This window comes from Haliotis cracherodii, unplaced genomic scaffold (assembly GCF_022045235.1).
Source record: "Haliotis cracherodii isolate W230 unplaced genomic scaffold, xgHalCrac1.p SCAF_7, whole genome shotgun sequence".
NCBI lineage: Eukaryota > Metazoa > Mollusca > Gastropoda > Lepetellida > Haliotidae > Haliotis > Haliotis cracherodii.
In genome coordinates this window covers 45,540,296-45,555,408 of record NW_027266330.1, presented here as the reverse complement: position 1 = coordinate 45,555,408, position 15,113 = coordinate 45,540,296, and the positions used below count along the sequence as shown (strand labels likewise).

The following is a 15,113-nucleotide window of genomic DNA, read 5'->3' as shown; positions in this document are numbered from 1 at the left end:
AGGTGTTTCTGAAGAGCAAGTTATGATTCCATACGCTCATGTCAACTCTCTTTTTGAGGAACTATTTTATTCCGCGATGTACATGGGTTCCTTGAAACCGTTCTAATGATCCATGTTCAACTGTTTAATGCGTCGCCACGCTAGACAAAGCGAGAGAATGGAAGAACGTGCTCAACTTATGTCACACGACATGGCCGTGTGAATGTCATTATCATACTTTATTATTAGCTCGACTGGCCGAGACTGCATCTGTCCACCATCATGTGATGTTATGTGACATCTGGATGATTCTTCCTACCATGATGAATAGTCGTTCGGCTTTCTACAGCTCTGTAAATCCTTGCCCTGTGGGGGTGTTTATATCCATTGTAAAACAAAGGCATACACAACGTCCTCATAATAATAATAATAATAATGATAATAAGAATAATAATAATAATAATTGACAAGATTGAGGAAAAACATGGCAAATATGCGGATCTCGTCTCGAAATGTCACGCTTGCATCCCAAGTACCATGTTGTCTGACTCCCCATTGTTCTCGGTGACTCGGTTTGGACCCTCCCAATCTGTTGACTGACATTGGGAGAGTACCCGGGTTTGATGCCAGGAATGCAGCCCTTCTGACAATCTGTGTGATGCAGAAGGCTGTCGTGTTGGGGAGTCTTCACAATCTCCGAAAAGTTCTGGGTGGGTTCGACTAGGCAGCGCTTCCTTGGAGAAGTCCTATTCGCTGTCTGGGCTACGTGTTGAGGGGGACAAGGGCCCTGAGCTGATGATTAGCCTAACCAGCCTGACTGTACCAGGATCACCCAAACCTTCTTTGCTCCTTTTTTTATTTTAATCTGTAAATGATAATAATAAAAATAATGCGCCAAATACACATCGTTAAGCGTTGCATTAAAGCAAATAATGTTCAGCCTATAAGTCTGAAAGCGGCCATGATTGAAAGAGCACAGTTATAGACAACCCAAAGGTTAAACCGTACTAATACTGCGGTTTGTGTACTTAATGAACAGAATGTTTCTCTGAGTAAGATCAATAATTAGTAAATACACTAAGTGAAAACATGAGTAAAAACACTTGTTGAATGTCTTTTATCAAGATCAAGTTTTTCTAAATATGATTAATACTTTTTATGATATTATAAATGAAATTCTCAAATATAACAAAACACAAATACCAGAAGCGGACTTTTTACAAAACTGCTATTAGCTTTGAATCTAATCCAATGAAAGCATACGTAGCACGTCACCAACTTAATCATATAATATCTTGACAACGTGGGCAAAGAAAGTGCAAGAAATGTATTTAAACGGGCAAAAGAAACGCCACCAAACAGACGCAAAATTCAGTAACAGTTGATGTTTTATTATAAAAAAACAATTATTCAAAAGCGGAATTTGGAAACGACAAGATCAAAAGCCATGTACTTAAAGTTCTGCAGACACGTTTATCTGGGTGCAGTATTCGATCCCACCCGCAGAATCGACGTCGATCTCTTTTAAAGTTCTGTGCTACACACTTGGCTCAGTATCGAATGTGGTCCCCTCCTAACACGACGTCGAACTGAGTACACGAGTCTCCTGACATTCTGATTGGGGATCCTACGCCATTCTTCCTGCAGGGCAATTACCAAGGTATCCCTCGTCAATGGCGACTGTTTTTGACTGTCCTAGAGGTGCTCTATTGGCAACAGGTCCTGGCCACTGTAATACGGTCACGTTGTTGGCGTTCAGAAAGTCGCTAGTGACTTGAGTTGCGTGAGGGGTGGCGTTGTCCTGCTGAAGCAGAGTCCATGTGTGTCGTTGCAGGAAGGGCGGCAAAGCCTCATCAATTTAACGACGTGCAGTGAGATTTTCGTCGATAATGACGAGACCTGTCTTCTGGTCCCCGCAGATGCCGTCCCAGATCAGAACACTAACACCTCCATAAGGCTCCATTTCTTGGACGCAAGAACGTGCTGTCCGTTCACCACGTCGTTGGTAGATTCGAACCCGCCCATCAGACTTGGAGAGCTGGCATCAAATCTCGTCGCTGAAAAGCACTCTTCGCCAATTTCTCTGCTGACACTGCTGGCCCATCTCAGTCTCTGACCGCTTGTAATGATGCTGTTCTTAGAGAAACTGGTCCACCCTAATTATCTCTTACCTATGTAACAAAATGTGTAAAATATTTTGGGCTAAACTAGTCATTGTGAAAAATGACCGACCTCCGAAGAAAACGTGTCTGATGCTGTATATATTGTATTGTGCAAACATAATTTCCTGGCCAACTAAAATATAACATAATATTTTTCCAGTTTGGCTTTTGTTACGCCTGGATTATTAAAGATATCTTTTTATATCTCAGTTTAAACAACGTGTATTCGATTACAACATCCAGCGATGGCATTCATCAATATCATCAAATCCAAAGCTAGTGGCATATTCAACAAACAAGTCAGTTTTACAGACCGAAGTATATCTTACACATGTCGACTTTATAGAAACAAGCAGTGTCAAGATTTAGATGTGGCTGTCATCAGTTGATGATCGCAATGGCATCGATCCAGAATGATTCTAAATACTTTGTAAATCCGTCACCGGAATTCTTTTTTCGCCCGATGTCTTCTAATCATAACCCAACTACTGTACAGTTATCAAACTTTATATCTCATGCAATGGAGTCACTTCTTCAGTAATTGTATTCCTGTAATGTTATGTTCTACGGCCTGTGGCATCTAACTTGAAATAAAGGTGTATGACACTAGTGAAGAATTTACAAAGTCATACTACTTGTAAAACCATCTTCTACATGTGACAGTATTCATCCTCCTCTCATCATGCCTTGTCAATGGAGACACGTTTGTTGACAAGTACGGTTATATATTCAAATGAAAGGATTTCATCGTATGGAATATCATCCAAATACATGTCTGTTGATGTTAATGTCATGCAGAATCACTGCTTCGAGAAGCATTTGAAAGGCAATATAGAAGGATGTGGCTGAACAACCGATAAACGGTTTAAGATTATCATAGTGTCCCATGTGCTCGACTTATTATCTTTTGAGCATGTAATATTGATTGTGTCCATCACAGTGCTCCGTATTTTTTCTGAGCCACTACATTAAATATTTCGCAACATGTCCCTGCGTTACTCTAATCAGAGCGCTTGCTTCACAATTTACCGCGAAACACGTCGGGCGTTAGGGGTCTTTTCAGTTGATGAAATATTAGCGATGTCTGACGATACTGCTGTTGGTATTTCACTTGAATTTGCAAAATGTGAAAACTCTAATGACAGTTGTCATGGCACTGTTGAATTGGATAGCGATCATGGCACTGACACCGTTGCTGCAACCGTCCTTCAAAACAAGAAATGTAAGTCAAATGCAGACGACAGTATTCCAAACAGTAGTCACGAAAGCAACTATGCCCATCACTTTACTGGGAAACACACTGGAAGGAAATACTGGCAGATTGTGTCAGTGTTCAGCTCTTTCATTGTCAACATGTTTTATGGTGGACTGGCAGCCTCGTACGGTGTCATGTACTCATACATGAAGGAGCCTCTGGGCGTCTCAGAGGAGGAAGTGACTTGGTTTGGATCTCTCTTTGGCGGATTAATTGGGATTGCATGTAAGTAAAACGCCAACTCGTGTGTTACTAGCTTAACGTAGCCACAACAGTATTTGCCATCTGAAAGCTAGATTTGAGTAATAATGGTTTAGTAATAATGAAAAGACCTTTGTTTCAATTGTTTACGTAAATGTATTATATTCTTCTCATAACATTTATGAAGACTTTAGAAATGTTCCTGACTGATAGTTAATATGTTCACATATAACAATATTTTCAAAATATAAAAACCCAACATATACAGTTGATTCAGCCTCTATACAACATGTGTCCAATATTGCAGCTATTCTTGCGATGGTATGTGTTGAACATTTCGGCGGTCGTCTTACCACTTTGGTCGGAGGTTTGCTGGCTGCCTCTGGCTTAATCCTCGGCAGCCAGGTGAACGACCTGAACCTGATGTACTGCGCACTAGGATTTCTGCCAGGTAAGAAAAATATTCTTTTACTAGGACAGTAGTTGTTTCCAAATGTTGTTTACATGTTTTATTATAAAGATATGTTTCAGACACACGTGTATATTACACGCAAATTCATTCTGTACTTTCGAGGATGATGGTGCAATGTCCATAGTACGGACAATATCGAAAGTGGAACCTTTCAGTTGACACTGTAAAACGCTTTCGGAGACTATCTGGCATGTGTCTTGCTTCTTGTCAGCTCGGTATTTGGGGACAATGATCTTCGTTTGGTTTGAGGGTGGTTGTGGATTCGTCATTAGGTGGTGATTAAATGGAGGATTAATTGGGGCTTGTGACGATTAGAAAGTATACAGATATTACTTTGTCCCTTAATTCGGTTCTTGTAGCAGATTTGAGCAAGTTTTTTTGCCGCTATAGTGGTAGTACAAACTTCAGATTGACCGGTACATTTGTCATTTTGCAATGGTATTAACTGATACGGAAAAATCGTATATTATGCAGGTAATATCTTGCCATTATAAATAAAAGCAACAAAACCAAGACACATCACTATGTATGTATCAGCATAATGTGCTCTGATTCCCACTGTGTTGCAAAAGGAACATATTTCTTTAACGTTTTCTTTACATGTAGACGGCAGACGTAATTCCAAATTAACATATCGTTTGGTCGGAAAATGCGTTATTGTGCACTTGGGTATCTGGTCCATCGATCACTTGATTGTATGGTTTGTTACAGGCCGCCGTCGAATGGCAAGAGTTCTGCTATTCGGCCTCAGGTAACAAACATTTAGTAATACGCTTTTATGCAAATTGTATTAATGACTGGTGCTACCGGTGGGGCAGGACATGCTTACCCTTTTCGCTAACGTCTGGCATTAGTCGTTACATTACACCAGAGAAAACTTCCTCGTGCGTACCTCCGTAGCCTGAAACATTAGTCGTTATATCACACCAGAACTATACCTTCTTGTTTGTATCTCCGTAGCCTGAAACATTAGTCGTTACATCACACTGGAGTAATACCTTCTTGTCGGTATCTCCGTGGCCTGAAACATTAGTCGTTACATCACACTGGAGTAATACCTTCTTGTGGGTATCTCCGTAGCCTGAAACATTAGTCGTTACATCACACTGGAGTAATACCTTCTTGTCGGTATCTCCGTAGTCTGAAACATTAGTCGTTACATCACACAGGAGTAATACCTTCTTGTGGGTATCTCCGTGGCCTGATACATTAGTCGTTACATCACACTGGAGTAATACCTTCTTGTGCGTATCTCCGTAGCCTGAAACATTAGTCGTTACATCACACTGGAGTAATACCTTCTAGATGGTATCTCCGTAGTCTGAAACATTAGTCGTTACATCACACTGGAGTAATACCTTCTTGTGGGTATCTCCGTAGCCTGAAACATTAGTCGTTAGATCACACTGGAGTAATACCTTCTTGTGGGTATCTCTGTGTCCTGATACATTATCCGTTACATCATACTGGAGTAATACCTTCTTGTGCGTATCTCGGTGGCCTGATACATTAGTCGTTACATCACACCAGAGCTATACTTTCTTGTTGGTATCTCCGTTTCCTGATACATTAGTCGTTACTTCACCTTGGAGTAATACCTCCTTATGGCTATCTCCGTAGCCTTAAAAATTAGTCGTTATATCACACCAGAGCTATACCTTCTTGTTTGTATCTCCGTGGCCTGATACATTAGTCGTTACATCACACTGGAGTAATACCTTCTTGTGCGTATCTCGGTGGCCTGATACATTAGTCGTTACATCACACTGGAGTAATACCTTCTTGTGGGTAGCTCCGTAACCTGAAACATTAGTCGTTACATCACACTGGAGTAATACTTCCTTGTGGGTATCTCTGTGGCCTGATTTCTCCAGTTTGATGTATCTCTGCGTCCCGTGTATACAGAAGAAGAAGAAGAAATTGTGCTTTCATTGCTGTAAAAATGCTAATCTCGAAACAAAATCCCTGCAGTGACAGTCACAGTCACTGACTCACAGTCTAGTACAAGCAGCCACAAACAGATTCACACACATACAGAAAGACACACACACATACACATCCATGCATGTCGCTACACTAGTGCACTGAGCTTGAACGACGTTGAACCCCATTTCACCTCACCTGACCACATAAAAAAATCCGTCCCTTAGTAGTTACGTCACAATGGAGTAATACATTCTTGGCGGTTGTACGAACGAAGGTATGATCATAAAAGGCTACCCTACTCTTTCACACTTGCTTCGGTGATATGTGTTTTAAAAACACTTCATAAAATGAAAAAGATTACTTGAAACACGGTATAAGTGCAAAAATCTTCCTTTTTCTCCTCCAGGTGCTGGTGTGTGCCTTGCCTATAACGCGACTATGGTTAATGTCAACAACCAGTTTTCAAAATGGCGGCCGTTAGCCGTTGGGATATCTGTAACGGGGATAGCGATAGGTGTGTTGGTATTTCCACCAGTGTCAGCCGTTACTGCAGACGTGTTTGGATGGCGGGGCACATTTCTCATCTATGGAGCGCTGATATTACACTTCATACCTTGTGCTGTGTGGATAACTCCAAGAAATAACACAGGTAGGAAAGACAGGATGGCCATTTGCTTCTGAACATTTTTATCCCCGCGGCATATAATGCGGGGGTATATAGCGATCAGCCAGTCTGTCTGTCCGTCCGTCCGTCCGTAATGATTTCCTTTTCCGGGGCAGAACTCGAAAACAATTCAGTGTATTTGATCGAAACTTAGCATATCTATCAGTCACATACTGAAGTTGTGCCTTTTGCTATTTAGGAATTTTAGAAATTTATATATTTACTTTTCCATTGTAACAAGTTGGACTTAGGTTCTATAAGGGTGGTGTTCGTTTCCGGAGCGTAACTCAAAAACCGTTAAATACTTTCTTACAAAACTTTGAATGTCTACCAGGCACATACAGAACTGGTGCCTTTTGCTTTTAGGAATTTTATATTTTTTTTGTTTTTTTACGTTTCCATGGCAACAAGTTGGATTTAAGTTTTCATATAGGGTGGGTTCACTTATGGAGTATAACAAATAAACTGTTAAATAGTTTCCTTGCCAAACATTGCATGTCCATTTATAAAGTACATACTGAACTGGTGCCATTTGATATTAAGGAGTTTTAGAAATGTTTATTTTAGAATTTCCATTGCAGCTTTTTTGACATGGGCTAAGAGAAATTTGGGGTCAGTTACCTGGTTTGGGACCATAACGTGTTAAAATGGGCGGGGATATAGATGACTTCGTTGACTATACGCTTGTTTAGTTATTGTTTCTTGTAATTTGTCATTTGTTTGCATAAAAAAAAAACAGAAACACGCATGTTTTAGTTTCCATTTCATATGGATGCGACTATGGTGGATCTTTTGTTGGTAAACAATGCATGCTTCTTAAAGAACGTTCAACTTTGACTCATTACATACAGAATTGCACATTTACTTGTAGTTACTTTACAGACAGCTGCCGAGGGTATATGTTATCTTTCTGATGACTCTTGTTTAGTATTGCATTTTAGAATACTGAAATAATAGCGTTTTATTTCTTAAAGGTGATTCTGACAGTACAAGAGTCTCTCTAGGCCAGACGATTGTCGATTTTCTCCGGTTACTCAGGAGTCCAGATGTAATAATTGTGGCCATTGCTCACATCTCCCTTGGCTTTGGCTACTACACATTCGCCACCTTCATTCCTGACTATGTAACAACCTCACCATACAGTATGACAACATCCGAAGCTTCTCTCATAGTTTCAAGCTTGGGATATGGCAGCATTGCTGGTCGTATTATATTCTCTGGGATTTCCATGGCTTCTCACAAGGCGACAAACTATATATTTATCCTCTCAGTGTGCGTATGTGGTCTCACTAACTTGCTCGTGCCACTTTGCAAAGATTCCATTGCATTTTACACGAACGGTGTAGCGTATGGAATAGCTCTAGGTAAGATTGTGTGGAGTTTGTGGAATTGTCGAAATATTTTAACGTTTTGTTAGTATCACCCTATATCAAGTTTTCCACAATATGTCTTCGACATCTCAGAATTTAATTAATATCTAGATGTAAATGTTAACATTAAGAAACATACTTGTGCGTTTCAGGAGGATGGAATGGTGTGCACACAATTCTCTTAGTCAAACTGTTTGGACTTGATAATTTATCGAAATCATTCAGCATGTGTGTAATGTGCCAAGGCATAGGGAGCTTTGGAGGGGCTCCTTTGCAAGGTAAGTAGTGAGACATAGACTCATGCCACCAGAACATGGAATCTCCGTCCTTTTCCATTTCAAGCTGTTTCGGCCGGATCAACATTTGTTTCTTGCTAGAAAACGTTACTCTGCTATATAATATCCTGATGATCAGATTATCATGCGTGTGATCCAAATATATTGACACACCACGGGCGTGTCTTAGAAACATAAGATGAAACTATCAATGCATTAGAATGTTGGCGCAATTATTATACAACTCTTTTATTGACAGGCTATTTTGCGACTTTATTTGACAAAGATATGGCGTTCTACAGTGCGGGGACTTCCTTCATCTTGACGGTGATGTTCATGGTGATTATAATGCAACATCATTTGACACCGTGTCCAGTGAGGAGAAAGTCTTTCAAAGTTGTGGGCAGCGGTTTTGCTAACGTCGGTTTTATCGCAGGCAGCTCAGACACTGTAGTCGCCTCATGAACACGATGGTGACAGTAATGAGAAGACAGGACGTATCATCTAGCCGCACTCTACTGGGAAAGCCCTTTGAGAACAGCTGCAGTATCCAGGAATGTTCACTCACTCACCAGAAACCTCTCTATTTAAACGTTTTCAACACAGGAGTATCGTCATTGATTGGGGGGCTTTTGGTCATAAACCTGTCAATTATTCTTCGTGTATCAAACAGCATATGTATTCCAGCTTATTGCTTATTTTGCTTGTGGAAAAGGTTAATGCTCATCCTGTCGCCATATTAAGCATCTATTTCCTGTAGACATGTGTACATATACTCTCACCTTTCAAAAATGCTGTACCCATACTAACACTGATAAAATTTCCGTAAGGGTAATTTATTACGCATTGTAAGCCATATTATATGAGTGTCCGCGACAAAACATTTTGCAGGACGACTGCCTTTGCTTCCGGAAGTTCCGGTATGAGTTTGAGTGCATGATGAATTGCCTCCAAGTCAGACGTGAATACTGACTGACCATCAGGCAAGCGAACTGAATGTGCTTGGGGTTTGGAACTGTGGATATGGATCCCGTAACCAGCACTGTTGTTGATAGGATTCTTGGATCCATCAGTGTATATATGGGCCCAGCTGTCCCAGGTAGTTTGAACTTTAGTGACAGCTACTGATCGTAGTAGGGTTGGGTTTTATTTTTTTTTCTAATGTTAAAGCAGTGTCAACTTTGGGAGTTTTTAAAGTCCAGGGAGGGTGTAACCCTTTGTAGTGACTTTCTGGAGGCTGAATGTCATCACACTTGTGACTTCGAATGAGTTCACGTACTAATATCCCAGATGGCTTTAGTGAGGGATGTTTTCGAGCGAGGGCTTCATCTCGAGTGTTTTTGTCTTGCCTTATCTTTTTAACCAAAGGGTTTGATGTTCGTCCCCTGAACGATTTGCCTGCTCTCTTCTTAGTTTCAATGGGAGTTCTCCCGTTTCTACTTGTAGTGCTTCTAGTGAGGTGCCTGTTGCTGCGCCTGTGGCCAGCATTAGGGATGTACAGAGTATGGTTGACAAGTATATATACAGGATAGGAGGGAGTGTTTATACAGTTGAGTAGGTTTAAGATGCAGTTACACTGCTGGAGTGGAGAAGCCTGTTATGTACACAGAAGGGTAAACATATTGGCCGGTGAAGCCTATAATTATGGACAAAAGGGTGAAGCCAGTAATGATCAATCGTATTCAGTATAGCTTCAGCATAACTTTAAGTACAATCCCTTTACATTATGTTATTGTGGTCATGAGCGTTATCACTACAGGTGCATAATCAGTTTATTATTGTCATTGTTAGTATTCAACTAATAAAGTTAATGTATTGGTTCAAATAATATATTTGATGTCGTATGAAGTGTGTATTTACATGTGTTGATAGCATGAGTGAGTATTGAGAGCCTAGGATAAAGGGAAGAATCACTAAAGGCCTGCGTGTTGCTAAACGGAATCTGAAATGGCGTTATTAAAGTATCAAACTTCTCTACCTACTTAAATTCGTACACGTCGTCAGTCGTTTGAGTTGAGCGAAGATGGACAAAAAGGAAGACTTGTTCGGATTGTACTTAATTTGTGTAGATGTACGCTGTGAAATGTCACTGGAAACCGTCCGATCACACACACACACACACACACACACACACAAACGCACGCACATACTTGTTCCCGAATACACCCTTTTGCCGAGAATGAAATACCAATGCAATGTCTTCAGGCCCAATCTACTGTCATTATTCACAGCAATAACAAAAAGAACCTATACCCTCTCAAAATAGTATTGGTACTGAAGCTTTACCCTTGTTTGATGTTAGTGTTGTTTGATCTACCGAACTAAAGACGCTTCATCGATTAGTCTTCTTCCTTTAAGACTAAAGACAGACGTATTAACTATTCAGGTAAAAAATTAATTGGACTTACAACAACATTTTCAGGTTACCTGTCAACCCTTTTTAATCTGTTTTGTTGCTGTATACGTAATGACAACAAATGAGGTTTCGTCCTTTGATGACAAAGAAACACCTCCAAGTCTTCCTGCTAAATAACTTGTTAGGGTTTAGCATTTATGTAATCAACTACTAAGCATTAACTCAATGACGATGCTATTATCTTTACCAAACAAATGTAAATGTCAAAGAAAATACATTATTTTCGTAGAACGGATCGTATGCTTGTGTTTTGAATTTAGAATGGAGTAAATGTTAGTTAATAATCAATAATGAATAAACTTGTTCATCACAGGTACAGGAGAAATGCTCAATGAAAAGCGCAATATTTTCTTAACACCTACAAGTACACGAACACGGCAGCGAGTAGAGCTGTGCTGAATGTTTTTGTCCTAGAGTTATCAGAGTTATGGGCCTTTATTATGCACACGGACATGGTAGGATTCGTTGTTCCTGATTTGTTTCTAATCTACTTGTCACATAGGGTCTATGAATGACAGTTTCCGATTAGTTACGTGTATACACCTTCCATATTGATAGTCACGCACTTGAGAGGAGAGTCGAGTATCATAACCACAACAGACTGGTTACGACCAGATCGAGACTGACACATCAACATTTTACAGCATTGGAAAAGCAATCCTTTTAATAGAACAGATGCATGCCCACGACTAGGTTGAACTCATGTATTAATGAAGCAGGGCTTAGAGTCATCCCACAGATGACACTCTTACTTTGTCAGCTTGCCGACGGGGTCCGACCGCAGATCAGAAGGTCCGTGCCTCGAATCCACTCGCGGGACTCGGACTTTTATGGCCGCTATATAAAGACGCACAGCTTGCATTTTGTAATCTATATATTAATACACAAAGAAAATATTAAATGTTTGTGAGTTTTCACCTACCTAACATATGACAATAGATGAATAATTCTTTACGTTGGGTGTTAAAATATATTTTTCAAACATGAACTACATTGTCCTATATTTACACAATGTATGTGTAGGGACTGATGCCGATATATTGTGCTACCCCACTGAGATACCATGCCGCAGTTTAACATGAATACCCAACTCAGACACCGTATACTGAGTCCGAGCCGACCAGTCCTTGTTTTAGCCCCTTAATGCCGAGCGCCAGAGAGGCTAACAACTAGTACCATCTTTCAACGCGGCCGGGGATCGAATCTCGGACGTTTCGCTCTCCGGGCGGACGCTCTAGTGTGAATCTTCATAGTGTGAGGGCCAAACTGTATGAACGTCGGAGCTTGTGGAATCGCTGAATAAAGTAGTTCCTCAAAACGAGAGTTGACTTGAGCGTATGTATGCACAACTTGCTCTTCAGAAACATCTGACACAACACATGTATTCAAATGATATCACCATTAGATGAGAAAGGTCTGCTAAGAACTACCTTAGTATGTCAGTCAAAACGACATATACGAGTACATCGAGTACAAGACGTCAAAAAGGCCGACACGAAAATCGGGACGGGAGAGATTTCCGAAGTTGTCAAAGAACCTGTGGCGGTTTTTGTTTTAGTCATCATTGATCAATTGGCCGTTCATTTAAAGGTGATTAAATATGTGTCAAATATATACTAAGGTAAATTCATAGATTGCTGTAGACTGTCACTGTCAGCCCAGACACGGATCGAGTCGATATCCACAAGAGTTTTAGCCAATGCACCACTTATGAGCAGTGCTTTCCGCCAAATGAAACCTGGCAGCTAGATCGGATTTCAATGGAGGCCATTGGACCACCAGCTGCCGCTCCAATAGCTGCCACTCGTGCTGCCAGTGGCCGTCATCTTGCAAATAGCCAGTTCAGATGGACGATGGAGGAGACACAAATGGGCGATAAACCAACGCCTAGTGACAAAAAATACTTGTGTCTCAAATGACATATAAACTGACGGCCAAAAGAAAGTTTGGTTTGGGGGTTTTTTTTATCAGTGTTAGTGTCTGACATGCCGTCCGTTTCGTTCATTTACCCTTATTACACGTTAGTTTCAGCTGCCCAAGCGGTAAAGGTCACGCTTTCGCATTTACTAAAAAACGGTGTCGTTCTGCTAAGAGCATCGTTGTGTTTGGACGATATGTTTTGCATTGATTTAGTTGGAACTTGTGTTTTTAAATTTTGAAAAGTTTTAAGTTTCTTTTGGCCGTCATTTTATTTCAAGTACATGGTCGTCTAAGGCGCCGCGATTCGCTGGGCAGAGTTGCGTCCTTTGGGCGCGCCAGAAACCTATGATTGTGGGTTCGAATCCCGGTTGTCCCCGATTATGTTTCTAGGTTTGTCAGCACCATACCCGTCCTCGTGGTTTTCACCGAAGTGGTAAACGTCTGAGACCTGCATATCTGCGGGCTTTCCTCCCACATAAGGCTGACGCGCCGTGATATAACTGGAAAACTGTTAAAAGCGGCGTTAAACCCAACTCACTCACTCACTAATGCGTGTCATCGTATTCCAATTGCGCGGATCGATGCTCATGATATAAATCACTGAGATGTCTGGTCCAGATTCGATTTTTTACAGACTGCCATCATAAAGCTGGAATGTTGATGAGTTCGGCGTTAAAAACAAACAAACAAAACAATGCAAGTATAACAAATAAATTAAATACTTCATGGTAAATTGCTATATTTTTTTAGTTTGAAGTTTACACGATATAAGGCTTTTCTATTGGACGAGAGGTCGGTCACATGACCGCGAAATTGGCGTTCATAAGTATATGAACGACACAATTTGACGTTCATACGTTTTTCACGCGACCGTATTCTTGAAATGACGTAAACACCGACGGACTACTTGCTCCCAGGGAATTCCCCACCACGAATACATACAGAAGAGTTCTTTCTGATCATTTAGACCCTTTAATCTTGAACTCAGCGTTTTGGTATATATTGAGAAACGTCAAAGAGTTTCAATGCATGGTCGTTAACGAATATCCTCGATAGGACCTATCTAAGAGAACAAAAGGAAGAAGTTCACATTCAAACTATCGAAGTATCGACTCGATCCGTGTCTGGGCTGACAGTGACAGTCTACAGCAATCTATATACTAATACTGACAAAATAACTATTGCTAATATTAAAACCAATACTAACTACACTATGTACTATATACACTATATACTAATACTGATTTACTGGTTAATTGACAGTCAAACAAAACCTGTAACTGCCACAATATATCCATCTATCCATGTGAACAACACTATCAGGAAATATAATCAGGGAATCATTTACCTTTCTTGAGACTTTTTTGATCCACAAGAGTTTTAGCCGATGCACCACTTATGAGCAGTGCTTTCCGCCAAATGAAACCTGGCAGCTAGATCGGATTTCAATGGAGGCCATATTGGACCACCAGCTGCCGCTCCAATAGCTGCCACTCGTGCTGCCAGTGGCCGCCATCTTGCAAATAGAGGGTTCAGATGGACGATGGAGGAGACACAAATGGGCGATAAACCAACTCCTATTGACAAAAAATACTTGTGTCTCAAATGACATATAAACTGACGGCCAAAAGAAAGTTTGGTTTGATCAAAAAAGTCTCAAGAAAGGTAAATGATTCCCTGATTATATGTCCTGATAGTGTTGTTCACATGAATAGATGGATATATTGTGGCAGTTACAGGTTTTGTTCGACTGTCAACTAACCAGTAAATCAGTATTAGTATATAGTGTATATAGTACATAGTGTAGTTAGTATTGGTATTAATATTAGCAATAGTTATTTTGTCAGTATTAGTATATAGTGTATATAATACATAGTGTAGTTAGTATTGGCATTAGTTACCAGTATTAGTATTAATATTAGTATTTGATATTAGTATTTAGTATTAGTTTTCAGTATGGGTTTTAGGGGTTTTAATGAATATTTGATACTACACCGTTTTACTTAGTTACGCTTGGGTCAGTCACTACCCTAGCAGGTCCTTTGTGTCAGCCAGGGCAAATGTTCTGGTTGAGTGGTTGACCCTATTGTTCTCCTTAGGGTCAGCTTTGCATGCTTTTTAACCCTCACTTGCACCTCAGTCACTTCACTGACAAGTCACTGACAGACGTCAGCAAGCGGGCACATTTTACAGATTTTGTAAAGTCAAGGTATGTTTCCAATTTAATACGTGAACATATATAAATCTATCTTTTCATAAATAAGATTACATAAATAGGTGTACGTTAAATAAGGTATTTGTTATGATGTGTGTGAGATTTAGTCAATGTCTGATTCTCCTGGACAGAGTGTTGTTTGACTATGTTTATGAGGCTATTATCATATATGTGTTAAATCTATTTAAGTGTGTGGATATTTATGATAGTTTTATGATGTTTAGTAATTTATTGTGTTTTATGGTAGTGCTGTGTTCA

At 40.2% G+C, this 15,113-nt stretch overlaps 1 protein-coding gene across 1 annotated transcript; it reads left to right on the top strand.

Annotated features, from left to right (window-relative positions):
* Nucleotides 1-3,221: 3,221 nt before the first annotated feature.
* LOC139449128 (monocarboxylate transporter 13-like) lies at nucleotides 3,222-8,769 on the top strand. Its single transcript, XM_071230611.1, has 6 exons — nucleotides 3,222-3,621; nucleotides 3,905-4,048; nucleotides 6,402-6,644; nucleotides 7,634-8,023; nucleotides 8,182-8,307; nucleotides 8,564-8,769. Exons 1-6 carry the CDS (start codon nucleotides 3,222-3,224, stop codon nucleotides 8,767-8,769), a joined length of 1,509 nt encoding a protein of 502 aa, XP_071086712.1.
* Nucleotides 8,770-15,113: the final 6,344 nt, after the last annotated feature.